This window comes from Drosophila obscura, unplaced genomic scaffold (genome assembly GCF_018151105.1).
Source record: "Drosophila obscura isolate BZ-5 IFL unplaced genomic scaffold, ASM1815110v1 contig_9, whole genome shotgun sequence".
Lineage (NCBI taxonomy): Eukaryota > Metazoa > Arthropoda > Insecta > Diptera > Drosophilidae > Drosophila > Drosophila obscura.
The window spans coordinates 3611831-3639503 of NW_024542883.1; the positions used below are offsets into that span (position 1 = coordinate 3611831).

The window sequence follows — 27673 nt, forward strand, 5'->3', positions numbered from 1 at the left end:
TTGCCATGCTCCACTCATCAATAAATTCTCTATGGTAGGCCTTCAAATCAACGCGTTCGGACCACTGAACGCCAGCAGCTCGCCTCCGGGGAGCTTTTCAGTTCTCTCTCGCACTGTTATTCTCGCAGAGATGTTGGGGCAGCTGACTTTGGTGTGTATCCGCCAGATACTTTTCCGTTTGCAGTTTTAGTCTTTCACCACCGGCCGCGCGTGCTACACTTGAATTCCCAGCTCCATTCCGAAAGCTACCGAGCTCCACGCTTGCCGCCTCATAAACAAACAGTTAGAAAAACTCACTGCGTCCCGCGTGTGAGTGTGTGCGAGTGCTTGCGTTTTGTTGCTGCCACACGGTTGCCCTCATTGTGCTCTGGTGCAAATGAAAATTTCATTGAGCAGAAAGTCGCAACAGCGGAAAAGTGGAAAAGCCTAAAGCGGCAGCGGCCACAGCAGAAGAAGAAAACAAATTAAAGATACCCTCAAGTGAAATTTCTGACTGTTGAAAATTGAAAACAGCATCCAATCGAATTCGAAAATAAACTAAGCCAAAACGATCGCTGGAGCATTGCCAAAAAGTAAATTTTATTAACATCTAAAGCGAATATTAGTGCTATAATATTTATAATTGTGGCATCTGCTCTGCAGATACTTACTTTTCGGTAGAACAAACTTGAGAAAATTTTAAAAATTTCCCTGGTCCACAGAGGCTGTGCTACCAGAACTTTCCTCGCAGTCGAGAACCGGAAAATAGTTGTACCTTTTTTTGATCTGCTCATACAACTCGTACATGAGTCTGCCTGGTTGGCTGGCCAGTCGAGTGGATCTCAGCCGGTCGAGCGTCCAGGAGAAGCGTGCCTGTCGTAGCCACCTGCTGTATCCCAGTATCAGGTCCCATCCCATCCCCAAACATTGCGGCATAGAGGCCCAAGCCTAAGCCGCCAGTAGAAACCAACGGGCAGTGTGTGCGTGTTGAGCAGTGGAATTTAATGTAGTGGTTGCTGCCTCGTTTATTATTAACGTTTTTATTTTCTGTTTTTCTACGATATTTACAACTTCATACATACTATGTATGTATGTATGTGGGACTTTTATTGGCATGGAAGGGTGGTCTGTGCGGCGGCTGCTGTTGCCGCTTCTGGCCACGCATTCAGCGGAACGTAACGAAACGCAACTGCGCTTCACGCTTCCACTCCCCAGTGGACCTGTGCCTGGGACTGTTGGCTGTTGCTGGGGCTGAGGCAGGGGCAGGGGCAGAACATGCTTCAATTGATATTAGCATCGGCGAGACGGAGATTCCATGATGGCCTGCAAATCAAATGCAGCGATGTCCGAAGAGATATTACAAATTTAGTGTGGGCAGAGTGAAGTCTGGCTATAGACTACATCTTATTCGTTGAATAAACATCCTTTGTTATGCCTTAGTAAGCTCTTCTGCGAAGAGAGTTCTTCGAGCAGCTACACACATCCCGAGACACGAGATACTCGTACTTGAACGAGTGTGTAATTCTATTTAATTGACTTTTTATCAATCGCAGACTCGACTTGCTACATCATTCAGCATTTTGTTTATTGGATGTCTAGATATACTCGTTTACTCGTACATATATAAGAGTACATACATATGGATACTCCTTAACGAAATTTCCGCCAAAGTATGTCGTCAGCTGTAATTTCTTTATGCCTCTGCTGCGTTTTGTAACCTGGTTTTATTCGCAGTCATAACATTTTGCGCCGCTTGTGTCTAATCACTGTGCAGTGCCAGCAAAAACACAAGCCCCACAAGATACAGATACGTACAGATACGAGATACATTGAGTATTGGACACACGACGCTTGATTCTGACATGTTTGCATATTTTGCCTTTGTGCTATGTGCCTTTTGCCTTTGTCTTCTCAATCGATATGTTTACAGGGTGCTGGGGCCTGGGAAAGTGTCAATGTTGCAGCTGCAACGACTCACAAACGGCTACAGACACCGATTGAGGTACATTCATACGAGTATGTACATACCTACGAGTATCTTGAATGCCTAATGCACGTTCTGCGAGCGTATCTCTGGGGGTCTGTATCCCCCTCTGCATGATTCTGGCTTTGACCTCATCTCTGGCTCTGTTGTCCGGCCTGACGCGAGACATTCCCCAAATCAATTTAGAGATACAGCTTTTATTTATCCGTTTACTTGTTGAAGTTCAGCTGGCTGATTAGTCGATTGAGATAAACGCTTTGTCTTGTTCGGATCTGCCCTGAAGGTCTCTACAAGAAATTTCTTCACTTGGGGAATAGATCATGCGATGAACTTGAATCTAGCAAATGTTAAAGCGGTCATAAATAATGCCTGAATCCAAACAATAAAGCGTTGAACATTTGAAAACATACTGTGCAGGCCAGAAATAGCCTACGGAAAACAAACAAGACAAATTCGGGCGAAAACACACACAAAACCAAAAAGCAAACGTATCTTCATCTTCTTAAATGTCTGTTTCTGGCGATTTCGTCAAACAGATTAATAAGCAATTTTGCGTTGTGTTTCGTTCTGTTCTCTTTGCGGGTTTCGGGTTTTTTGAGGTAGCAGGCGACGTGCTCGGCATTAATGTTATCTGCAGACACGGAGTTATTATCTGGCAACGGAAATGTTCGAGTATTATTCGCTCGTTCAAAAATGAAAATTAACAGAAGAATTTAATGTTTGACAGATGATATGAGGGAATCAGCAGGTAAGAAGACGGAGAGATACGGATATTTCGGGCAGGTTTTTTGCTAGTCGAGGGCCAGGAGTGTCCAATTTGATATGCATTTCGAGCCATTGGATTGAATTATTTCTGAAGCTAATAATGATAAATGATTGTGCCTTTGAGAGGGTGTGTTTAAATATGAAAGCAATTTGAAAAACTCTCAATGCATAGTAAGAGGATATGCATATTTAACTAACCTTAACTATTAAAAATGCTGTTTTCAATGGGTACCCATAATTGTTTCAAAATATCTTCTATTTCAGAGGGGCTGCGTTAACTGATACGAATATGTACATAATAGTTTTGCCATATGCAAATCAATAAATAAACACAATTCAAATTCTCGTGGTCTTACATACGAGAACTAAATAGTTTCCTCAAAATAATGTGAGTATACGCTGCTCTTTTTGGATCGTTTTTCTGAAAAAACGATCAAATATCCTATAGACGGACTTGAATCCCTATTGAGAGCACAATTCTTTGAACTCTAATACTGTGCCGACAGCTGGCAATGAATGTGGACATGGGCAGAGGCTGCCTGTATTGTGATTGCAGCTATAAAGCTGCAGTTGTAAACACAATTAAATGGCCCTATATATGGATGCAGTATACATCTATGTATGAATGTACAATGTACATATGTACTATTTTTACCGATAGAGGGGGAGCTTTTTGAATCGTTTTGTGTTGCCCAGAATCGCTGTTATACGACGAGTACTGTACTATGTAATGCGAGGCAATCATAAATAAGTTCTCAACGGGGGGATAAGGTGGGAGCGATGGAGCTGAGCCCGTCAGTCCTCGTACATTTTGCGTGTAGTTCTCGTGATTTCACTCCACCTGCCATGTTTCGTGGCTTATTCCCATTGTTCCTAGTGGCTGACAATGACAACTTTGGTTATTTATAGATATTTATGTGTACATTTGATGATTGCTCCTTTCGGTTTCATAGAACCTCATCAGGTCCTACATATGTGGCTTTGAATTGCGTGCAGTCCTCCCATTATCGATTGCTTTGGCATTTGGGACTACACTGCACCTTCTCCGATATCGGGTTTGACAGGGTTGTGGTCAAGAATAAGATTTCGGATGTCTCCAACATTACACGACATCTTCATGTGGTAAACTTGATATATCTTAGTTTCTCATAGATTATTATTCTGTTACAATTTATTATCTGTTTCTGGCATATGGTACGAGTATCTATTGTGTCATTTTTTCTATATCTTTCACAATATCTCCCCCTATTAGAACCCACAGAGGATTCCGCTCTTCTCGTCGCGTTGCAAAATATTGGTCAATGCGTTGGACTCAATTCCATCTATTTATAAACGCCAAAACTTTTATTCCACTTGCGCCCATCATTCAATGAGAATTCTCACACCTATCCGAGCGTTTTCACAGTCTCCATGACGCAACCTCCCCGAGAGCCAAGAACGACACAACCATTGCGTAAACCATAAATTAGCCAGCAAATATTGTACGTATACAATGCCTGGAAAAACAGTTTAGTCCATTGTACTATTTTATTTGTTTTTTTTCCGCCCCGAAAAGCACGTCAAGTAGGCCGCCAGAGTAGAGTTTACTTTACCAAGACATCGAGTACCAAGAACTCTTGGCCGGAGTGGGCAAACATTTACCAAAGGTAATTTGTGGGGAGGAAAAGCTTTTTGAACAACTCAATAATAGTATTGCCGGGTAACCGGTAACCGGTAACCAGTGCCCGTATAATTTTTCCATGACAACTTGGTTTTGGCAGTATTTTGCCTAGTAAGCATTTTGAATATGCCCATCTCTTGGCTCTGTCTCTGGCACCAGTGAGGTCAACAACCGCTTTCTGGCTACTTGGCTGCCTACCTAATGGCCGCTCGGCCCGGCTACTTGACTTCTTCGCATCTTTGTATTTATCGTAGGTGTTTTCTCTTGTAATTATTTATCCATAACGCTGACTCTTGAAGCATTTAATGTGATGGCTGTTTGTTTTTAACTTGTTTTTAACCCCTTTTCGGACCTACAAAGAAAAAAAACATAGAAGAGGGCTGACCAATAAGACAAATTTGCTTTTGAATATTAAAAGAACCAAGCCGCCTGCAAATATACCGAAAATAGCAATTTCGACTTACTCCCTACAAAAAATGAGTCAGCCCCAGGCATCCAAAAGAGGTGATTGCTTAACTGGGAACCCGAGAACTTGCATGGCTTTGTGTCTTCTCATTATACATAATTGTTGAACGCTTTCTGGATCAGCTCTTTATTGAATGGAATTTTTGAATTGAATTGAATTATTGAATTTTTGTTAAGTTTCATACGATTTTTTGTTAATCAAACTATGTCCCACAACTGTTGCTCATTGATTAATTCGATTAATTAAAATATAGAAACGAATATATCGTATAGATCGTGTCTATCAGCGACTGATTTTGGCTAACTTGTGATATTTCTTATTTAAGAGATTCCCCTGCCAAATTGGTTTGAGAATGAGATATTTTCTAAAGAAATTAACGACCTATCAATGTCGAAAATGCTCTTCAGGGTGATCAAATGACAGGCGCGTGTTTAACTGGGATAGAATCAATCCCCACCAATCAATCACTAGCTAGCTGTGTGTCCAAAGTATACAAAATAACCACAAAGGAAATACATATAAATGTACATATGTATGTTTGTATATTAATTGGCTGTGTTGTTCTGTTGATTCTCCCCTGACTGAATATGCTTCGAGATTGCATGAATCAGCGTCATCTGTGGGTTATCAGTAGTGCCCATGTAATGCCTCGATCTATTCAAATGAGGCTGTAACTCAAATAATGGTTTTTTATTTATTGTAGCTTAGCTGGCTGTTTTGTCTGGCTGATAAGCCGGCAGTTGAATAAACCGTTTGATGACTAATGTCATGAAACTAAGCTCAAGTTTAGCGTCTCTACAATATCAGTTGGACCCCAGCCTGAAGTTGTTAAATTTTCTTCTATACAAAATATTTATAAACTGGATTTCAGCTCTGACTTTCTGGACAGACTTTTCTCATATCTTTTTGGAAGTTTTACAAGCTGCGAGCTGCGACTCATTGAGCATTTGCATAAACAATCGCTGGCTCTTTGTTAGTTTTATTTCGTAGGCTTTTTAGCATAAAAGCGTCACATTTCACTTTTCCCTCGAGTATGGTCTGTGAAAATGTCGGCTTGAATGAATCTTTGAGAAGAACCCAAAAGCCGACCCACAGATATAATCAGTATCGACCGTTTCTTCATATGTATGTATGTAGGTTAATGCCATGCTTAGTCTGGGTCCGACTCGATGAACTGGATTTTTCGGATTTGGTTTCTTATGATACTTATTGATCCCCATTTTTCTGTCTCATTCTTACTCATATATGTACAATGTACATGCAAATTAGGCTGAAGGAGCTGTTGTTATGTGGACATGGGATTTGTAGCAGAAACCTAAAAGAAAATTAAGCCCCAGTCTGAATTATGCAGTTTTTCCATTACTGGAAATCATTCAAAATTCTATTTAAATGTTCGTATTTTCTAGATCAGTTTCGAATTGCGTGTTTGGCAAGTGTTATGATGTCTGATGTATAATTAATCTATAATTACCTTGAAATTAGCATGAGCCTTATGCACTCTGCGTTTGGTTTGGCGCCTGCCCAAAAACGTTATTTCCATTTAGGGCAAACCAAACTCCAAAAGGTCTCTGTGGAATGGCGACTCATGCGAATTGCATTTATTTGGCATTATATTGTGGATGGTTTGGGTATGATTCTCAAGGTCAAATCATTTGAATTGTTTCGTTTCGAATTTGACCTGATTCTAATTCAAATTTCATTTTTTCATTCTATAGCTGATCAAATATACGTTAATTAATTGCCGTTTTGTTACACAGTATTTGATTAATCAGATCCAATGGATAATGGCTACGAGTTAGATGAAACCATTTGGACAACTGTGAAGGCTAAATGGTAAAGCTGACCACATTTCAGGTGCTGCTTCTGGTTTGATTTTGCTCCGAATTTTATTTACTCATCAACTAAAGGGAAATAGCCTGGCCTGTGATGATTCGTAGCCTATTTTATGCCCGTCTGAAAATCGGCTAAGGATAATTTGATATCCATGTATCAATTCCATGTCCACGACTGCAGACATCACTTAAATATTAACATTGACTTTTCAGTTGTATGTGTGAAAGGATTGGTTAGAGTCCGAGCCAGGGGCTGGGTCTGGGTCTGGGTCTGTGGAAAGTCTGTGCCAATTTACATTTTTAATTTTTAATACTAGCCGTGGATCTATCTACCATCAGTCATGGGGTTTGTTCCATTCGAATCGATTTGAAATACATTAACTATTCCGAAAATTGCAGTGGCATGCAACTGTAATGTGTTCGGGTTCGGGTTCGGCTGATGGTTCTGTTTCCTTTCACAAACAAAAGAAACAGAAAGGAAAAGAATTACATAAGTCAAATCGGCAGCCAGCCCAGTCCCCAGGTGGGCCCCGGCCACATGTGGGAAATATTCCCCACTGATTCCGGAAGTTTCTGCAACGCTGTACAGTGGTTGTGCCTCCGATGATACAATTTTATTCGCAGTTACCTTACACACGCTTTGTTGTTGTTTTTCTGGCCGCTGAACATGCAACATGTTGCATGTTACGGCCGCATTGTTTGAGGCATTTCAACATAATATTTATGCAAAGCCCCAGCGTCAGATGTGGCAAGCAATAATAACAAAGGTACTCGTATAATTTACCTTTATATTCCGCCCACCTCAGCCACATCCCATCCGCACTATCTCGTACTTGATAATCTTCGGTCAAATAGTTTTTTCTCTCGTTTCTTCAGAGTTTGGGAAAATATGTGGAAATTCCTCAGATATCTCTCTAGGGGTAGTCAACATAATTTATTAGATCCCACAATTAACGTTGCCGCTCCAAACCATTTTAGAGCTAAGCGTTGTGAAACTTTTTTCAAAAGAGATACGATACTATATTTTTCCCTTCCTTTTCTCGATTCTCTTGAGAAATCAGATCAACTATTTTTATAACAAATTACTCTAGTCATATTTATCTGAAACATTTTGATATATTCTTATGATCAAAATAAATTGAGCAATGAAGATATAATATCCTACATTTTGTAGCCACAACTACGCTCTTACAGGTAGGTTTATTGCCACAGTGCGACTCGAAGTAATAGGCCAAACGGACCGCATTTAGTACAATTTCCGGCGCAAGGCCCTTGGAAAATCGAGCTGCTCGCGGAGCTCCCCTACGGAAAATCTCACATTACCGCCCATGCAATCCGCTTGGGTTCGTACTTCTCTTTGCCATCCAGCCGGCTGGTTGACATGCAAGTGACAAGTTAAACGTCCGTTTGATAATTGCTCATGACTTCTAGGGATTAAGCGAGCCCCGCATCAGGTTTCGCACATATCGAAAAACTCCACTATCTTCAGCGGGGTCGGGGTATGTATTTTTAGCGGTGAATGCGGAAAAATCTCAGCTGATGCTCAAAATACCTTAACAACAATGCAAGCACTCAAAGCAGAGGAAAGAAAACTATTTACCGAAAGTGGAGTAACATTGCTAAATCGTTTGTGTGCCAAATGGGAAGTTTCAAGGCTCTGATTTCGGCATTTATTTATTTTATTGTGCGCCTGTGGGGTGGCAGCTGGGGCAGAAATACGAATGGGCGACAGGTAGCGGGATTGGTTATTCTGATGCCTTGGCCTGGGCCTGAGCCATTTGGGGGGTTGACCTTTATTTTTCGGTGGAAAAGGAAAAAATGTGGTGAAATTAAAATCGTCAAAAAAAAAAGCTGCGGCAATTAGAAGAGCATATTTTATTTTGGTATTGCCGATTAGGTGCTCGATAAGGTAAATGTCTCAATTCTAAGATATTGCATAATTATGATGTTCATTATTCTTAGCATGGAGAGTTTGTTTTCATGTATCGAACAAATTATCATTAAACTTACGCCTAGGGGGTGAATTTCAGCCATGTTTTCCACTTTATTCAGGTAATGCAGAAGAGACTTACCAAGTCTGTGTTAGCTACATATTTATGTACATACAACTTTATGAACATAGTTCCCCTTCAAGTGAAATTGTCAATTAATTGAATTAACCATATGGCTAAATCTTTGGAAATGGAACATTGCTTTGAGAGAACCAATTGGAAAAATACTTGAATCTGTTTTGGTACTGGTACTGTTCTGGATGGTACTATCATACTATGTGATGATGTTACCGAGCGGTTTTATTTGTATGTATGTATGTACATGTATTCATATCCCTAGAAGAGCTCTAACAGAGTATATTGTAAATCGGATAGGATTAAGTACATCTATGTTGTGCATACGTACATATATTCCTAAAGCACAAGTTGAAAATGTCGATGTAGCATCGATTTTTAAGTTTTTAACAAATCTAATTTCCTCTCGTGTGGTTTCACTATTAACGGGTGTCAGCTACAGCATACATACGATGTTTTATATATTTAAATATGATTGTGCATACACACATACATATGTACATACATAAAACAAATCGCATGGCCCCCAGAAGTCAAATGTCAGAAATCAGAGAACCATAAATTTTACGTTAAGTTAATTAACTGTTAAAAGTATGTACATATGTATATAAGAGCGAGGGTATGTACACACATGTATATACATATATACTCGTACTCAGAAATAGGACAAAGCCGTGACATGTTAGCAATTATTCCTGTTCGCATGTCATCGTAATTCGTGGGCATAGATAAAGTACAGTACACAAATGTACGAACATATAATTTATAATGGAATGCATGAATCAGACCTGACCCGAAGAGCAGGGAGTTAGGTGACTCATCGATGCGGGCATTCGAGAATGCCTTTAGGGCCAGAAACGGGTCTCAGGCTCAGCCGTCTTCGCATCACATCCACAACTCAGATGGCTGAGTCCGAGCTCTGGTGGAAGAGAAATGGTGTGACGCATGCGGAAAGCTGAACTCTGGTAGAGGAGCCTACAGTTGCAGAGTTTGATTAGTTTGATTAAATTTCAAGTAATCATCCATCCATCCAACCAACCATTGACAACTGTTTTCCTCAATTACAGGCAGAGCCGATTAATTGAGGTTCATTAAACGAAGCTTGTGTCAGTAAATCAATAGAAAAATGCAGTGCGGCCTGGAGATGAACGACTGTGAGCGCTCCCCCAACAGGACAAATTTACGCGTCAACTTCAATGAGAAGGGGGCCGAAGTAAAAGAGCGCAGGGAGAAGTTCCTCACTGCCAAATACGGATCACACCAGATGAGCCTCATCCGCAAGCGCCTCGCTGTGGAGATGTGGCTCTACGACGAGTTGCAGAAGCTCTTTGATCCACCGGTAAGCATAGAGCACGAAATCGTGAATTCTGTAACTAACATCGAAAAACTTCTGACCCCAGAGCGATGCCATCGATGTGGACATTGACGAGATATTGGACATGGACACAGATGACATAAGGAAATCTCATCTCATAGTAAGTAGATCCGCGTCTATCCGTTTCTTATCCGATGCTTATATATTTGGTGGTGGTTTCTATTTGCAGAGATTATTATCAGTCTGCAAACGCCCGCAATCGGACATATCGAAGTTCATCAGCGACCTGCTGGATCGCGCAAAGACGCTGTAAATTTGCAGCCCCTTGAGGTTCTTACACATAAAAAAACCACAGCAAAATCATTGAGCAGAAAAACAATACAACCTGCAATACAATATGCAGACAAACAATAAATAACTAGGAACCTAAGTTTAGCCTGAATATCAAAGAACAAGGAATTCAGTTACAAATCTTTAATTTTACTTATTCTGATCTTGTCTCGATGTTTTCTGTGTACCTTAGTTGATAGTTTGGATCTTTTCGCTGACTAATTTGAAGTTGTGTCTAATTTAAGTCACCGATAACCAGATCGCTAGCCCTAATCTTATAAACGTGAATCCATCAATTTTGTGATGAAACATATTTTTTAAATAAAAAGAAACAAACATGTAATGGCCTGAAAGCAAACACGAATGTGGTATGCTTAATTGAAATCGAAAAGAAGCAAAGCCTGTTAAGTGAAATTAATAATATTGTGCTCCATTCTGGAAGAAAGATCATCCCATTCGCGAGATTGGGGCTCACTGACACTCTGGTTGTTCGCAAAAATTTTCCCATACTAAACGTGCTCTCGATTAAAGTACCATTAAATCATGTATCTATTAAATATTAATTATAAAAAGGAAACAATTGGGTGACCGGCGGTTCTTGTAACGTAGTCGAGATGTCACCAAGACAAAGATGAAAGCTCAGGTTCACTGCCAAAACGTGGAGTAGGAGGGAAAGCTTACGTGCTGAGTCGTTTAGCAAGTAGAAACAGTAATTGAGTGCAGAATCACAGTAAAGCCTGGCAAAAAAGAAATTTTAATCACACGGTTTTCGTTTCGTTCTCTTAAGTGAGCGAAACTGGAGGAAAAGTGGTTCTACAATGGTTATTATTGTACCTTTAGTATAACCGATTTGGGCTTTAAAGATCCAAAGATCCAGGTCGATAGCTAAAGGACACATTTAAGTAAAATGAAACGAAACAATTTCCAGAATTGTAAATAAATATTGAAGGAACAGCCCCAATCACAGCATAAACCATATACTCAAATGCATTAACAATACCCAACACTTTGTAAATAACCTTGATAAAGCATTGACTTGGCACTTCTTCGCTCCACGAGTACACCTACATCAAACGAATATTTGTAGTAGTTTCTAGTAGATCCCTGTCAATCAAAAACTAACGTAAAAGTATTTTAAATGTGCTCAATATGGCAAAAGGGGGAAATAGCTGGGGTAGAGGGTATAGTGCATAATTACAAAACAATTTTAAGCACATACAAAATTATAGCTGGATATCAATACACAGAATATGCCAATTCTTCTCTCTATCAGAACTGAAAAGTATTAGAAACTTATCTTGAAAATGCTACTTGCATACTATTTAAACAATTAATCATCGCATATTTCCATTACAAAAACATAACAGTCTAAGCAAGCACCCTTAGCATTAAAAAACTCGAGCATGCACTTAATCACGCACCTATGTAGTTCTCATTTAAAGCACACCCATACTCTCGTGCGAGTACACGCTATAAGACATATAAGAAACACTAAAAGGGAAGCTAAAGGAACATTTATAAAACGCAACTGAAAAGTTTACAATAAAAATTTGATTGCTTTAGACAAACAATTCTGGAGTTTTCTTATTCAAGAATAAATTTCATTCATAGTATATAATTCAAACTTCCAAACGGCCGCATTTCAAATACCGATATCTGCCTATCGATGCCTATCGATACTGTCGCAGAGTATGCTTGGGAAATATTTTCCAGCAAGTTGGCAGTTGTGCGTATTCGATAACATTACTCGACAAAATCGAACTTTTTTCCTCAAGGAACCAAACCGAATTTTTCTAATAGATTTGGGGGCTTTAAAATTGTATAAGGAATTATGGTTTTTTTTCTATGCAGAACTTTTTTTGGAAGTATTTTTTGAAACTTGATTTTTTTGTATGCTCTTTTCAGGGGTAGCGCTTCTTTTTTTCACATAGCTTAAGTATCTTACATTTGGTTGTAATAAACTTTGCCATTCTGAAAAGTTAATTGATGCAGCTAAAAATAAAACCCAAACACTTTGTGGTTGTAGCTTATCATCTAGGAAATGTAAAGCTTTCAAATGCATAAGTGATGATTTTGGTGCGGTATTTTTAACCAAATTTTGACTTTAAAAACTCAGGAAAAGTCGAAAAAAAAGTATATCCTGGGTCCTTTATTTTTTTTTTTTTGTTTGTAAAGGTTATCAATTCAGCGACGTTAAACGTTTTGCTCATATAAATCTATTGGTTGACAAAACCTCCGAAAATCGCATTTTACCGCTTAAAACGTTGCTGCCCCAACGTTTTGGGCCTTTTCATAATTTTTACTGAAAATCTGAAGTTCATGTATCAACAGAAAACATAACGTGGAAAAGAAAATTTTGGTACATGTAAAATTCAAAAATGTTAAAACAAGCATTACTTGGTGGGCCAGCAACGGTAAAATGTGATTTTCGGAGAAGTGGTCAACCAAGTTTAGCTAAACTTTTTCTCCACAGCTTTTAATAAACAATACCTTAAACGACGCCAAATTAATGCACCTATAAACAAAAAATAAAGAACACAGGATATAATTTTTTGTCTACTTTTCCTGATTTTTTAAAGTCAAAATTCGTTAAAAATAACGCACAAAAATCATCACATTTGCGTTTAAAATCTTAACATTTTCCAGATAACAAGCTAAAACCACAAAGTTTTTGGGTTTAATTTTTAGGTGCATCAATAAGCTTTTCAGAATGGCAAAAATCTTTACAGCCAGATGTAACATATTTAAGTTATGTGAATAGAAAGAACACCTCTGAACAAAATTTTAAAAAATACCATTTTTTTTTTTAATTCCTACAAAAAAAGTTCTGCCATGATAAAAAAAAACCTCTAACGAATTCTAAGCCCCAAATCTTTTAGAAAAAGTTGGTTTGGTCCCTTGAGGAAAAATCGTGTCGGGTAGTGTAATAGATGGAAAAGCCGGGCACACCAGCACCGGGCGGTATTATTCCTAAAAAAATTATGCCGCTGGGACCACCGACAGCCGGATATCCTGTGGCACCGCATCAGAGACGAGCAGATCCCTATCATCGTCGCGTCCACCATCCAGCCTATGGACGAGTGCCACCAAAACTCGACATTCAACTATATTAATTCCGATATGAGTAATTCCTATATGATTTTTTTCCTTATTAACCGACTTATATCTCTTCTCTATTTATTTTAAATTAGAGTATAAATAAAATAGATATAAAGATATATATACACTCTTTATACACTATTGTGCCAGGGTCGCCACAATAGATGCCACAGAGAAAGAAAGCTTAGTATGAATGTTTTAAAGCAGCTTGGAAAACAAATTTAACATTAGTTAAAGGGTATCGATAATAGGGTGTACAAATGTCCATACTCATAGCAGAGTATGGTCTGGTTGACAACCAGCAATGACAACCGTTTTTGTTTGAACCCTTTTATGTAAACAATGCAATAACAAGGACTTCTGAAAACTAACCAATCTTGTAGAAAATTTATGTATTTATCGTATAAAATTATTTGTTTAGGGCTGAGAGAGCCAACTAGCTAGTAATATTAAACGGAATATCAAAATCGAGGAATATCAACGTTGAATGTTTTGAGAAAAACAATCGATACTATCGTAATAGTATCGGGCTCAAATAATTATTAAAAAACCATTGAAACCTTTTAGGAACTTGTCCATTGTAAAAATAGATGCCACCTGTCGATTTGTTTACAAATTTGTCTTCGTATTTTATAGCAGCCAATCCATACATATCAAAAGCGCTAACCTGTAGCACTAACCATACAGTATACATATACTGTATGGTTAGTGCCTGTAGCTCGATACTATCATGATAGGCTAGGAGTAAAATATCGATACTATCGATAGTGCCCTCGATGGTTTGACACCTCTATTGTGCTCAATTGGGATAAATCCCATACCGAATTGGAAATTTCAGATAAAAAACAAATACAGAAGCAAAACAATAATAAACAAATGTGGCGTAAAAAATGGGGCTGAAAGATTACCACACCTGGACATATCCAAACATACCTGAGCCTGTGGCGTAAGTACTGTACTTTCCAGTAACCACTGTACAAATTAACGTATCTTCATTTTTAGCCAAGAACTGGACCAGCTTGGCCGGTCCCTCGTGGTCGTTGGAGTTATTGGCCGATCACGATGCGATCTGGCCAACAAAATGCGGGCCTTTCGGATGGAACCACCTAGAGACCATAAGCCGTGTGACGAACAGTTGCAGTGCTACTATAAGCCAGGCACCTCCACTTTGCTGGTGCACTTCGAAACGACCTTCGACGATGCGATACTGGGCCAGCAGATAGATGCAACTATGGAACAGGACGGGGCTCCGTTTATATTCGATGACTTCTACGAACGGATGAAGTGCCGGTTCGTGCGAATGATGCTACTGGCCCTGCACGTCTGCCACATTTTAGTTTACGTGGAGACGGGTCAGACCTTTGACCTCTCTCTAGTGACCATTTTTCAGCTCATGAAGTTCGCCAGAGAACAGCATCTGATGCAGTTTCTGCCCAGTCTCTTGAAGGAGACCCCTGCTGGGGCACTGCTTGGCGAGAAGTGCCGCCTGTGTACCCCAAGGATTCTGTTCCTCTTTGAGAACTTTCCCCAAGACGATGCCAAAACCCGGGAATGCGTTTCCGCCTGCGAATTTCAAACGGAGGACAGCATCTATGAGTTCCTGCGCCACCACCAGATAATTAGCAACAGCAGTTCGAGCTCTCTGCTGGCTCTGCCCAACAATAAGCAGTTTGTCTTTTACAATGCCCACGATGAGCTCCATGCGGACAGACTTCTGCAGTCCATAGAATTCCTAAACTTGGACATGCGCAAGCTAGATGCCAAAGAAGAGGAGGATGATCTGGAAGTTCTTGAACTGGCCCCCTTTGAAGGGTTCGTCAAGTCCTTTGGCGAGTCCTTTGAAAAGACAAACTATGAGGAGCAGCAGTACAAGACAGAGCACACCGTCTGGAACTTTCTGCAAAGGCACGTCCAAGACGCCTTGCTAGGCTGCTTCGACGAGGGCTCCTTCAAACAGGTCCCCCAAAGGGGACAGCTTCAGTTGCTCAACGCGCACGAGTGGCACGATTGCATCGCTGAGTTGCACAAGCTGCTGGTGACGAACGCAGGAACACAGGAATCCATCAACGAGATCCGCAACGAAGATTATGTGAGTTGGTGGCTGGAAAACAGCCTAAAAGTTTAACTCATTCTGGTTCCTTGCAGCGCCTCTTTCTGCAATCCTTTGATGAGAGCCTCAACTATGAGAAGAAGTGAGTGAGGCATCCCTTAGACTTTAGATTTTCTCTGCTTACTCGATTGCTTTTCAGATTCTGGGCCCACCTGTGCGAGATTGGCCTCAAGATTGGCATAGCCGCTTATAAACAGGCTGCCCCAGTCATCTACGGCAGCTCAATGCACCAGCAACTGCTTGCCGATGCCACCCTCGCCTTTGAGGAGGAGGGACGCGGACCACCGGCTGAGGCGTCCATAGCCAAGATGTCGGAAATCTGTCTCAGGCACTGGCAGGATGGCAGGCAGCAGTGTGAGCAGCTCAGCCTGCGATCGCAGCCCTGTACACAGCCCAGAAAAATGCCGCATGACAAACACAGCAGTGGAGTGATCCACGTGTCCAGCTGTAATTGTGGCCGGACTCAGGGAAGGAGGGAGGACCCCTTCAGCCTGCAACAGGCCAACTACGAGTTTTACGAGCACATGGTCAAAATGTGCAATCTTTGTGTGAAGGTCAAGCAGTTCAAGTTCCCCATCTTCGAACCGTCCAACAATGACTATCGGGCAGCGGCCTTCGAGGTTGCGTTTCCCCTGCTGCATAACGGGAAGAATCGTCTCGCCCAGGACGCAGAACTGGACGAGGAGGATGAAGAGCTGCCAACGGGGGATCAGGAGCAGCAGCATATCACTCAGAGCAATGGCTGCTCCCAGCCCTTGTCCCCCACCTTTGGATCGGATCTCAACATGTCCATAGCCGGCTTCGGAGTCTCGCTCAACGAATCAGAACCGTGCTTCGAGCAGGGTTCCACCTCTGATGCGGAATCCACCAGTAGCAGCACCTCTAGCGCTGAGTCAAATAACGAGCTGGTGCTGCAGCTGAAAGAACCCGCCAAAAAGCCTGAGGAACCCTGTGATCCCGCCTCCGCCACCCCTCTGCCCAGCATGTGCTTGACCTCCACCACGGAATATCTGCCTGGCCTGGTGCACACCTTGAGTAAAGTCGGACTTCTGCCCCTGTTCCCCAGCTGGTCACTTGCCTGTGTCGGCCCCAGTTCCATCTACAGCCACAACACGGGCCTACAAGAGCACTTCCAGAGCGGTTTTCTCTCTGGCGCCAACTTCCTCCTACCCTGGGACGTCCAGCTGAGGCTTGTCCACGCACCCAAGCACTATCATAATTCCCACCAGCCACATATGAGCAAGAAGCAGCAACGATATCGCAAACACGGCGATCGGATGGTTCTGAAGATCTTCGTGGGATTCGAGTACGAGTGCTCGCGCGGGCACCGCTTTATGATGTGCCGTCCGGACCGTGTACTCCGCGGCGGAGCAGACATCGAACGGGACACCTGCAGCAAGATGGTGCACACCAACATGCCCTTGTACTATCCCTGTCCCTGCCGGTCCCAAAAGAATTACCTGGCCCAGCTTATGCGTATCCATGTGGTCACTCCCAAGGCTCCCGTCAACATCATCGTGGACCCCAAAGTCTGCATGGGAAAGGACAAGTACACATTCACCTTGGGCAGCATGGTCCCACCACGACTTTCGCAGAGCGCCTACTGGATCCTCCGACTGCCCTATGTCTACCAAGGCGACGATGCCTTGATTGCCCCGCCGGAGAAACTGGAGCCGGATGACATGATGGCTGGCGGCTATCTCCTTGCGGGCATGTTTGGGATTGCCGAAACGGATCCAACGCTGGACTTGAATGATCAGGGACGACTTGACACCAGTGGGGTTGGAACGTTTACCAAAATTTAAATATGCTAAGAGATTCATTCCATTGCTCTGCTCAAACACTCCGAGTAAACTATTCCTCCTTTGGGAAACATAAAAAGGCATTTGACTTTTTTTTTCAGTAACGATTAATGTAATCTCTTCAGGGTGTGCTCCAAGGCGACTTTACATATATATGTATGTATATTGGATTGGGAATTATGCAGAGTGGAATTGTCGAAGCTTTCAGTTTGTAGCTCAACGTGGTGATCGGGAATGGGGAACATCATTTAGGAGACGCGCCTAAATGAGCAGCGTACTCTTACTCTTACTCTTTCTCTTACTTTAGAGTAGTCTTAATACTAACAAAATGTAATACCTTTACAAGATAATGTGCAATACAATGCAATGCATCCATCCATCCCAGGACAGGAGTGTTCTAGACTCTGGGTAATGTAATTCTTAGTTGATATGAAAAGTGGCACCTGCTACCAGAGGGAGGATGGACAAACATGAGATGTTTTACTAGTACTAGATACAGAACAAGTTTCTGGTAGATTCAAATAAATAACGACTCCACTTAAAAATACAAGATAATGATGAGCAAAATGTGATAAGGCGTGGAATGCAAACGGCTCGAGGCTCGAGAATCGAGAATTGGATCCTAAAATGTGATAAGATCTGCCGAGTAGACAATTCGCGAGCCGATCCACATTCCTTGTAAATATAAATATGCGGGACAATTAAAGTCGATGGCCAAAACGGTAAGCAACTTATATTTAGATGAACTCCTCGGTGTAGACCTCTTCCTCATTATCGACATAGTCGCCGCACACCTCCTCCTGGCAGCCCACGTCCATGTCGGCAAACTCCTCGTAATACATGTCCGAGTCCATAACGGTCTCTTGTTCGGAAGCAGAAACACTGGGCTCGCAATCATCGGCCTCTGGCAGCGACTCTGGCTCGTCTACGTCTTCCTCCTCCTCCTCCTCCTCTTCGAGATCTTCCTCCTCCTCGGGATCCTCCTCGTCCTCCCCAGTGGAGTCCATGGCTGGCAGCTGCTGCTGCTGCTGGTTCATCTGCTGTAGCATCGACTGAACGCGCTGCATGTAAGCCTGCTGCTGCATCTGGCTGCACTTGCCATCCAACGGAGCTGGTGTTGGCATCGCAGTGTGCTTTATGTTGTCCAAAAGAGCCGCATGCTGGCTGGTCACGTGCAAGGCCAGGGCGGTTGCGTCGGCATGCAACGACCCGCAGACAATGCACACCAGTGTCTCGTGTCGCTGTATGGGCACCGGCGCAGAGGTCACCCCTGGGACTGTGTCTGCTCGATTGTGGCTCTGGATGTGCTTATTCAGATATGCCTGCTGGCTGTAGGACTTGCCGCAGATGTGGCAGGGAAAGGGCTTCTCGCCAGCATGTATCTTCATGTGGACGCTGAGGCTAGAGGCCTGCGTGAAGCATTTGTCGCACAACTTGCACTGGAAGGGCTTCTCGCCGGTGTGAATGCGCATGTGTATGTTGAGGCTGCCCGACTGGGTGAAGGAGCGATCGCAGAGGGAGCACGTGAACGGCTTCTCGCCCATATGGTTTTTCATATGCTGGACTAGCTCGGAGCTGACGCGAAAGGCCTCGCGGCAAATGGCGCACTGGTAAACCAGTTCCTGGGTGTGCATTCTCATGTGCTCGTCCAGCAACGCCTCCGCTTTGAACTCCCTCTCGCACTCCGGACAGGCAAACGTCTCCGTTGGCGCCGTGTGCGTCTTCTGATGCAGCAGGAGCGAGGTGTAGTTCACGAATCCCTTGTCGCATTGCACGCACTGATGCGGCTTGCGCACGGCATGGGATCGCATGTGGACCATCAGGCTGCTGGACTGGGTGAACGCCTTCGGACAGAGCTCGCACTTGTACGGCTTCTCTCCGCTGTGGATCCTTATGTGTGTGTTGAGACTGCCAATGTGGGTGAAGGTCTTTTGGCATATTGAGCATTGGAAGGGCTTGTTGGTGATGTGGGATCGCACGTGCTTGGAGAGATCGCCAGCATTGGGAAAGCTGGCCTCGCAATGGGAGCACTGAAAGCATTTCTGCGCCGCTGGGTTCGCGGCCATTGCAGAGTCCAGCATAGGATTGTTCGCCTTGCTGCGACGACCGCGCCGGCGTTTGATAGGGGCAGGCTCCAGGGAGATGCTCATGGGGGGAAGCGGAGGTGGTGGCGTATGGAGATGCGGATTGGGATGGCTCACGGGAGTACTGAGAGGGGTTATACTCATGGAGGGTTGCAGTAGAATAATCGAAGTAGACTCCCGAGAATCTGCCATTTGCAGATGGAATTCGTTTGGATGCGGTCCGGCAAGCAAGCACCTCATGGGGTGCGCAGACTCCAACTCGAGGCACGCTCCATTGCTTAAGGAGTCCATGGGCTCTTGACTTGACTCTGACTCTGCTGGGTGTTGGAGTTGCTGGTGGAACTAGGCATGGAGCTGGTCGAGCTGGAGGAATTGCTGGAGCTGGAACTGGAGCTGCTGTCGTCATCATCATCGGAGCTGTCATCTTCGTCGCTGTCGTCGTCGTCCGACGAGTCGCTGTCGTTACTGGCAGCCTGTGACTGCTGCTCTTGTTCCTCCAGCTCGCAGACTGGCTCGAATATCCAACTATAGTCCTCGCCCTCCTCCGCCTGCTGTTCCTGGGACTCCCCTGGCTTCTGATCTTGCGCTGGCTCGTTTGGATGCCGACTGTTCATGTGCTGATACAGGGCCAGGGGATGCACAAAGTACTCCGAGCAGCACATACAGTGGAACGTTAGGTCGGGGGCCTCCGGCTTCGGTGGCATAGGAGCCGGCTTCAGCACTGGCTGGCACAGGATCGGCGTGATAGTCAATGGCAGGTGGTGGTAATTATGCTTCAGTTGCACGGCCATCTTGACGTGTTGGCTGTGGTATGTAAAGGCTGCAACAGAAGAAAAAAATCATTAGCAACAGCAGAAACAGCAACAGCAACAACGAGAGGCTGCCTCTACAAGCGTCAGATGAAAAATCAATGCTCACGTACTTTACCTTAGGTAAGTGAGTTTAATGTTTGTTTTCCAGTTTCAACGATTAGCAAACAATTACACACATATGCATGCATTTACATACATATGTATGTATATTATATCACTATGGTACTATTCAGGTTTCGTGCTTGCGTGCTTGCTTTTAGTATTACTAACATGTTTCAACTTTTCAGCATTTGCGCGTTCAGCAAATGTTTGTTCTTGTAATTTGAATTCTAGAGTTTCAACATTCATCGCGTTTATCGGCCAATTCGCGTCTTGGCGTACACAAACAGACGCTGCCAATGGGCAGCGCTTAACATATAATTTTATCCGATTGATGAATCAATTTTTTCACTTAAGGACTCCTTTTACAAAATAAAACAAAAAAGGTCAACAAAAATGTCTATTTTTACATGGCAAGTAACTAAACATTTGCTACACATTAACTACATGTTCGTGTAAAAACGTAAGGGTGTATGAAATTAAACGTGTGTTCAGAATTTTACGTTATATTATTTTCATGTTGTTTGTCAACTTGGTGATATGGAAAAGAAGACGTGATTACAAATTAATTCACAGCAAACATAGTTATTTTTGTGCTATCACATTGATAATCTATATTCAGCTTAAATATATACATGTACATACCACTAAAAATGAAGCATCCAATATCAAATGACGGTTTTAATGTTTCAGTTAGCTTTATTATTTTAGGTTGAATGTTGAATATAAACTATTGATATTGCTGCCAGTTGCTATTGCTACCCAAAAACAAGTTTAATTCAAGATTTTAACTTAATATTTACCGTTTTTAGTACCGAAAATCGTTCCAACTATCGATATTTTTAAACGCAAAAATGAGTGGGGAGCACAGGCCACCTAATTTTATAAACAATCAAATAAATGGGAGTCCCTGAAATGAACTGGATTGTAGAAAAATGATTCATTTATCTGATAAAATTATATTTTAATTGCTGAGAGTCCTAACTAGCTTGCAATATTAAAACGAATATCTAAATTGAGGAATATGATTTTCCTCGGTATATTATGAAAATGAGAAGGTAGATTCCGGTCTAATTTTTGAGGGTCGACGGTATATCTTATCGATAAGTCCCGCGGATTTTATCAGCGTGTATTTTTGTACAATAAAAAATAAACAATAAATAACAAATAAATTTACAATCGACCATGGCCGACAGCCTGTTCCGAATCAGCCGCAGTGGATTGCTGCGAACGAGTGCGAATAGCTCTAGCTTACAACAGACTCTAACCCGCCCGCTACGTCCTGAGAACAATGTGACCGCATTGACTGAAACACTAATGGACCCAGATGACTCGAACCGGGGCAGAAGCCGGATGGATGTCCTGTTCGCCCAATTCTTCGACATCCTGCAGGCGCACACCAACGAGACGGAGACCTTCGAGGTTCTGCTGAGCTTGTCTTTAGCGTGCAAGGGAGTCGTGGAGCAACTGCAGCTGGAAATAGAACGGGGCATGGGCGGAGAACAGGGCGCCGCGCACAGAACGGCCAGCATTAGTTGGCTAAAGCAGGAGATCAACACTTGGCGCTTGCTCCATTGGCATCTACTATGATCGAATATTGCTCCAGACGGACACCCAAGCCGACGATGAAATGCAGGAAGGTCCCGTTCTTGGCGGCAGTGAGAAAATGGTAATCTCTCAGCTCTATGCCATCAATTCCACCCTGAGGGAGTACCAGCTGGTTGTCGACTGGCTGGAGGCCTGCTACGACCAAAAGGATCCAGAGAATTTGCTTCACTGCCACGACCGGATGATGGCCTGGGAGAACACGCTCTTCCAGTTGGAGAATCTGCAGGGAGCTGCGTTTGGGAAGAAGCATGAAATAGTCAAGAGCTTGGATCCCGATGCTCCTGTGAGGGAGAAGCTCTCTCTGCACGCTCTGGACGAAGAAGACAACATGAGGCTGGGCCGAGCGATTTTCGGGGCCATCAGGAGAGGACGTATCGATGATGCCCTTAAGTTGTGCAAGCACTACGGCCAGGCCTGGAAAGCTGCCATACTAGAAGGGTGGCGCCTCCATGAGGATCCGAACTTTGAGCTTAGTGGATCCCTGGTCAACGAGAAATTGCCCATTGAGGGAAACCCTCGTCGCGATGTGTGGAAAAGGTGTGCCTGGCGTGTGGCCGACTCAAAGCGCTACGACGAGTTCACACGCGCCACAGCTGGCGTCTTTGCGGGACACTTGAGTTCTTTAAAGGCGCTGCTGCACAACAATTGGCATGATCTGCTCTGGGCCCACATCAAGGTCCAAATCGACATTCGTGTGGAATCCGAGATTCGGGAATGCTGCACAAAGCGTTATCAGGACATGCCCGAGGACTATTGGAACGGAAAAATGACATTGGAGCAAATTTTCGACGAACTGAATGTAGCCAAAGATGTGTCTGTGAAAGACTTTGCCAAGGGCCAGCTGGGCATCATACAGAAGCATCTTATCCTGGACACTTGTGGCGAGCTGATCCAGCACATGGTACGCTGGCTAGAGACGGACGCCATCAAGCTGTCTTCTCACCAGCTCCGCTTTATGGCCCACATTGTTCTGTTCCTGCGGCAGATTGGACGTGTCGAAAACGAAAAGCAGGCTGAAAAAATTATCGCCTCCTATGTGGAGGCGCTGCTGGCACGTGGAGACGCCCAGCTTATAGCCTACTATGCTGCGGCCTTATCCAACCGCCTTCAAGTGAAACTTTACTCCCAATTCCTCGAGACAGTTGAGCAGGAACGTGCGCGAGAGCTGGCCATCGACGCTGCCCTGCAAGCAGGATTGGACGTGGAGCAGATCACCCGCCTTACAGTGGAAACTATACGAAACACTCAGCATCCACTGGGGGATCTCGGGGAACCCCATGCAGGAGAAATATCAGCTCCGGACCAGTTTAAGATCGCGGCTCTGGAGTGGCTCATCTTTCTGCCGGAGCAGCGGAGCGAACTTCTCTGGCAAGCATGTGCCATGATGCGTATTTATCTGGCATCTAACAAGATCGAGTGCATGCGCAAAACATTCCTGATGGTGCCCGGCGACGTGGTCACCCGTCTGATAGCCACCTTCGGTTCCTTGGAAAATCTACCGTCTCGCGAGGAGTGCAGCTTGAAGGAATATCTCTGCTACAAGGTATACCTTGCTGGCGTCGACAGCTTTGTTGAGTGGAATCGCCGGCACCAGAATCCTCCGCAAAAGCCGGCTGCGCTCGTTGCAATTACCAGCCAGGACAACTTCACGAATCGCCTGGTGAGCGAGCGAAAGGAGCAGACCTATCGCATTGAGCTGGAAAGATGGGAGCAGAAGGTCAAGGAGCAGGCAAAGCGTAAGCATACAAATAAATTTAAAGCCAATTCAATCATTGTGTGATTTATCTCCCAATTTTCCAGAGACAACGGAAGCCTTGTACAACATTTTGATGTTCCCGGAGAAAGGCTGGCTGGTTGACCCCTTTATCTCCAAGGAGCCGGAAAATGCTGCACAGCTCAATTGGGAGAATAGACTGTTGCAGATGGAAAAGCTGCGCTCCCTTTGTCTGCCCGAGATCGCACTACTTCTTCACGAGGTTATGTCCAAGTCCGGAGACCTTGTTGGCTGTGTGCGCCTGGCGGATGAAATATCTAGCGAGCATCGGCAGCTGTACAAGGTCTACACCAAGCACAAAATGGCCGAGCTTCTCTCCAAGATTGCCGACACTTCCCTGGAGCTGCTCAATTCGAAAGCAGGATCCCTGGGGTTACCCCATCACAGCCTAGAAATGTGTATTTCAATTGATCGCGATATATATCTAATTTTAAAAGTTTATTTATGGATTTTTGTTGGCTTAAGAATGTAGCGGGAAGGGTATTGAGAGAAGTAAGTACACGTGCTTTGCATGTCTAGGAGTTTCCTTCGGCAGCCGGCGCATTATCCTCACATCCGTTGCTGTGCTTCAGCAAGTACGAGGCCAGAAATTGGATGGGGTCTGTGGGACGTTCCCGCGCGAGTGCCTGTAGTCCGTGGAGTAGCACGGGAGCCACCGTCTGGTCCAGATACTGGCGTGTGGGTAACGAGCTGGGGCTCGGCTTCTTGATGGTTGGCTGCTGGGCTGATCCTGTTGCCTGCGCTGGTGGCGCTCCTGTTCCCGCCGCGGTAACCGGGTTACCTTTGGAATTGTTCGTGCAGTTTTGCTCCTTGGCTGCCTCTGCCGTCACTGGGGTAGCGTTCGGCGTAGGGGCTGGGGATATGGGTGCCTCCGATTTGGCGTCCATAACTTTATCGATCCTTAGTTTCAATTAAAATTATTTAGCTAGCGTCGCCTGATACAATGGTCGCATTGGTCAAAATATACTTCCCCAATAGGGTCATACTAATGTACGATTTCCTATCGAAATCACTTTATGGTATCTATCGACTTATATAGAGAATAAATCAGTAAAAACGACTAAAAATGTATAGATTGCGGAGTTATCAAGCTCTTTTTATAAACCCAGTACTCATATCAGCTAAATTAGTTTGTCGGCGAAATGTGATATATATTCCGCTCGGTGCCCAGTGTGACCGAAGTGGTCAAACTGCATGCTCTACGGTTACACTGTTTTGTGTTTGTTTACATACAGAAATCTGTTTGCATCAAATTTTGTATTAAAGCAAGCTGAAATGAAAAGCTGAGGACGATAATGTACACTGCAATATTGGATAAATCAACATGGTTTTTATATCCTTTTGAATAATTAAAATGATTACCCGGTATAAAATTAATAAATAATAATGTCTATATAATCTCTTTTCATTCCAGTGCCTTAATTAAATTTAATTTGTCTTCGTTACTGCACTTTTGTAGCTGGCTTGGACCTGTTGTATTCAATTTTTAAAATGTGCGTGTGTGTGTATGCGAGTCTTTTGGACGACGAAAGATAGAATATTTCTATGTTCCGCTCGAGAGGGAAAATACCATCGCTTGGTTTTCTAGTATGTATCGAATGGCCTTTTTCGCAACTGAGTACCGGTCTGTTTAATGAAATATTTAAGCCATTTTTTGTATATAATCGTATATTTAATAAGGTTACGTTTTTCTCCGGTTTTTTTTTTCATTGGTATTTTTACGGTATGTTTTGAAAATGAAAATATTTCTCGGTCTATTTCTAAAGGTCAGGCGGGTATATTTTATCAATGAATCTGCGGTCACACTGCAACCATAGCTGAAAATTAGACCGAAAAAAATTAATGAAATAAATTAATCAATTAATATAATGACGGAGTTGCTCATTGACCCGGACATTCGCGTGTGGGTTTTCTTGCCCATAGTGCTGATCACCTTTTTGGTGGGCATAGTGCGGCACTATGTCTCTATTCTGATATCAACCCAAAAGAAGGCCGAAATAACCCAAATTCAGGACAGGTGAGTCGCGAGCAAAGGGCAGCGTAAGGAAATTGAACATAAATGCGTTCTGTTCGTACACAGTCAAGCCATGATTCGCGCTCGCCTACTGCGGGAAAATGGCAAATACTTGAGCGCCCAGTCCTTCTCCATGAGGAAAAACTACTTTAACAGCGAGGAAACAGGCTACTTCAAGACCCAGAAGCGCGCACCTGTGGCCCAGAACTCATCTGCCATGCTGACTGACATGGTCAAAGGGAACTTCATCAATGTATTGCCGATGGTCGTCATCGGAGGATGGATTAACTGGATGTTCTCCGGTTTCGTGACCACCAAGGTGCCGTTTCCGCTAACCTTGCGTTTCAAGCCAATGTTACAACGTGGAGTCGAGCTAGCTTCTCTGGATGCTGCCTGGGTTTCATCCGCCTCCTGGTACTTCCTCAACGTATTCGGTCTGCGCTCCATCTACACGCTAGTCCTGGGCGAGAACAACCACGCCGACCAGACTCAGGCACAGGCCGATGCAATGACAGGCGCTGCCATGACCATGCCGCAGGACCCCAAGGCAGCCTTCAAAGCGGAATGGGAGGCGCTAGAGATCACAGAGTACCACAATGCCCTGAAAAACATCGATGCCGACATGCTGAACATCGTTGCCGCCTCAGATCAAAGTGAATGAGGACTTTTTCCCAATTTAGATGTCTTAGAAAATTCCTAATATAACAAAAAATATTTTGTTTAATTGTAGAGTAGAGTTTGGTTAAAATAAACCATTTTATGTATCTACGACTGATAATTTTATAGATCGTGACCTGCCCCCTGCCCTGCTGCTTAACTAAATTAACAATGAACACATAAACTTAAATATAATGCTAGTAGTAGGCCTCTTCTGTGGCTTCGGTCTGTGTAGGAGGCTCCTCGGCCGCGGGCTCCGGAGCAGCCGAAGCCACGCCCACAGAGATGGAAGGCGACGGTGCCTTCTTTAACTCCGGAGCAGCCTCAGGCTCCGATTCCTGAACAGGCGCCTCGGGCTGGGATGCCTTCACAGGTCCTTCACCACGTGCCGTATTCAGAGGCGATGGAGGACGAGCGGTTGCGGGAACCTTAAACTGCTTCTCCGGCTTCTTCAAATCCTTGGGCTTGCCCATCAAGCGGTAATCATTGGGGAGCTCTGCCTCCGTGTAGAGCTTGTCAGCAAAGTAGACGCGGCGGATGCGCACATTGGCATGTATCTGTAGCGATACGGTCTCCAGATAGTTGGAGCCATAGGCGCGTCGTGTGAAATCAGCGAGATTAAATTGAATCTGGTTCCAGCCAGGCGACATGCCCATTGGCATGGCGGTGCAGAACGGCTTCACAGAAGTCTTGCTCTGGAAGTTTGATACCCGAAAGCGGCGCATGAAACGCTGATCATCTTGAATCTGCATGAGAATGCCGTATAGCTATAGTGTTTAATCAACTAACCAAAAACGAACCTTAACTTCGAAGCAAAAATATTTATGCATATTCTTAATCAGAAGCACCAAAAACGGCAGCTTGATGCCGAGCTGTTCCTTGCACTCACTGGGGCAGTGGATGAATGTGGTCGACACATTGGAACCCATTATCTCCAGTACCAGAGACTTGATATCCTCATCGTAGATTCGCTTGATGTAACCATTTTTGGTCTAGCCGGGGACGTAGGTTGTTATGGCGACATAAGGAAGCTCTCTTAAAGGTCATACTCACATAGGAAGACCACTTCTCCAGGGGTGAACTGCCCACACTGTAGAGAACTGTGAGAAAACCTTTCTGATAAGCAGAGCGATACATTGTTGGAGTCGTTTCGTGTTTAGTTTTATACTATCAAATGGATTTGGAGTAGTCTCCAAATGTGATTGTTAACGAACAGT

At 43.8% G+C, this 27673-nt stretch overlaps 7 protein-coding genes across 7 annotated transcripts; 4 read left to right on the plus strand and 3 right to left on the minus strand.

Annotated features, from left to right (window-relative positions):
* The first annotated feature begins 177 nt into the window (after positions 1 to 177).
* Positions 178 to 11965, plus strand: LOC111073936 (protein phosphatase 1 regulatory subunit 14B). Its single transcript, XM_022366504.2, has 4 exons — positions 178 to 572; positions 9820 to 10091; positions 10153 to 10227; positions 10297 to 11965. Exons 2-4 carry the CDS (start codon positions 9879 to 9881, stop codon positions 10378 to 10380), a joined length of 372 nt encoding a protein of 123 aa, XP_022222196.1. The 5' UTR covers positions 178 to 572; positions 9820 to 9878; the 3' UTR covers positions 10381 to 11965.
* Positions 11966 to 14272: 2307 nt separating this feature from the next.
* LOC111073965 (protein SMG8) lies at positions 14273 to 17795 on the plus strand. The gene is made up of 4 exons (XM_022366534.2): positions 14273 to 14442; positions 14499 to 15585; positions 15642 to 15688; positions 15746 to 17795. The coding sequence occupies exons 1-4, from the start codon at positions 14387 to 14389 to the stop codon at positions 17409 to 17411; spliced, it is 2856 nt and encodes a 951-aa protein (XP_022222226.2). The 5' UTR covers positions 14273 to 14386; the 3' UTR covers positions 17412 to 17795.
* LOC111073967 (zinc finger protein 572) lies at positions 17507 to 20896 on the minus strand. Its single transcript, XM_041596007.1, has 3 exons — positions 20420 to 20896; positions 19795 to 20312; positions 17507 to 19750 (listed from the first exon to the last, which is right to left on the minus strand). The coding sequence occupies exons 2-3, from the start codon at positions 20281 to 20283 to the stop codon at positions 18146 to 18148; spliced, it is 2094 nt and encodes a 697-aa protein (XP_041451941.1). The 5' UTR covers positions 20284 to 20312; positions 20420 to 20896; the 3' UTR covers positions 17507 to 18145.
* Positions 20897 to 21468: 572 nt separating this feature from the next.
* Positions 21469 to 24226, plus strand: LOC111073966 (nuclear pore complex protein Nup107). The gene is given in 4 exon segments (XM_041596004.1): positions 21469 to 21978; positions 21980 to 23747; positions 23812 to 24146; positions 24148 to 24226. Coding segments are annotated over 4 exon segments (2523 nt in total). The 5' UTR covers positions 21469 to 21588; the 3' UTR covers positions 24178 to 24226.
* On the minus strand, positions 24213 to 25020 carry LOC111073972 (protein dpy-30 homolog). Its single transcript, XM_022366544.2, has one exon. It carries the CDS (start codon positions 24670 to 24672, stop codon positions 24301 to 24303), a length of 372 nt encoding a protein of 123 aa, XP_022222236.1. The 5' UTR covers positions 24673 to 25020; the 3' UTR covers positions 24213 to 24300.
* Positions 25021 to 25575: 555 nt separating this feature from the next.
* LOC111073971 (ER membrane protein complex subunit 3) lies at positions 25576 to 26565 on the plus strand. Its single transcript, XM_022366543.2, has 2 exons — positions 25576 to 25802; positions 25866 to 26565. The coding sequence occupies exons 1-2, from the start codon at positions 25654 to 25656 to the stop codon at positions 26458 to 26460; spliced, it is 744 nt and encodes a 247-aa protein (XP_022222235.1). The 5' UTR covers positions 25576 to 25653; the 3' UTR covers positions 26461 to 26565.
* On the minus strand, positions 26526 to 27668 carry LOC111073970 (cilia- and flagella-associated protein 20). The gene is made up of 3 exons (XM_022366542.2): positions 27510 to 27668; positions 27257 to 27448; positions 26526 to 27202 (listed from the first exon to the last, which is right to left on the minus strand). The coding sequence occupies exons 1-3, from the start codon at positions 27591 to 27593 to the stop codon at positions 26654 to 26656; spliced, it is 825 nt and encodes a 274-aa protein (XP_022222234.1). The 5' UTR covers positions 27594 to 27668; the 3' UTR covers positions 26526 to 26653.
* Positions 27669 to 27673: the final 5 nt, after the last annotated feature.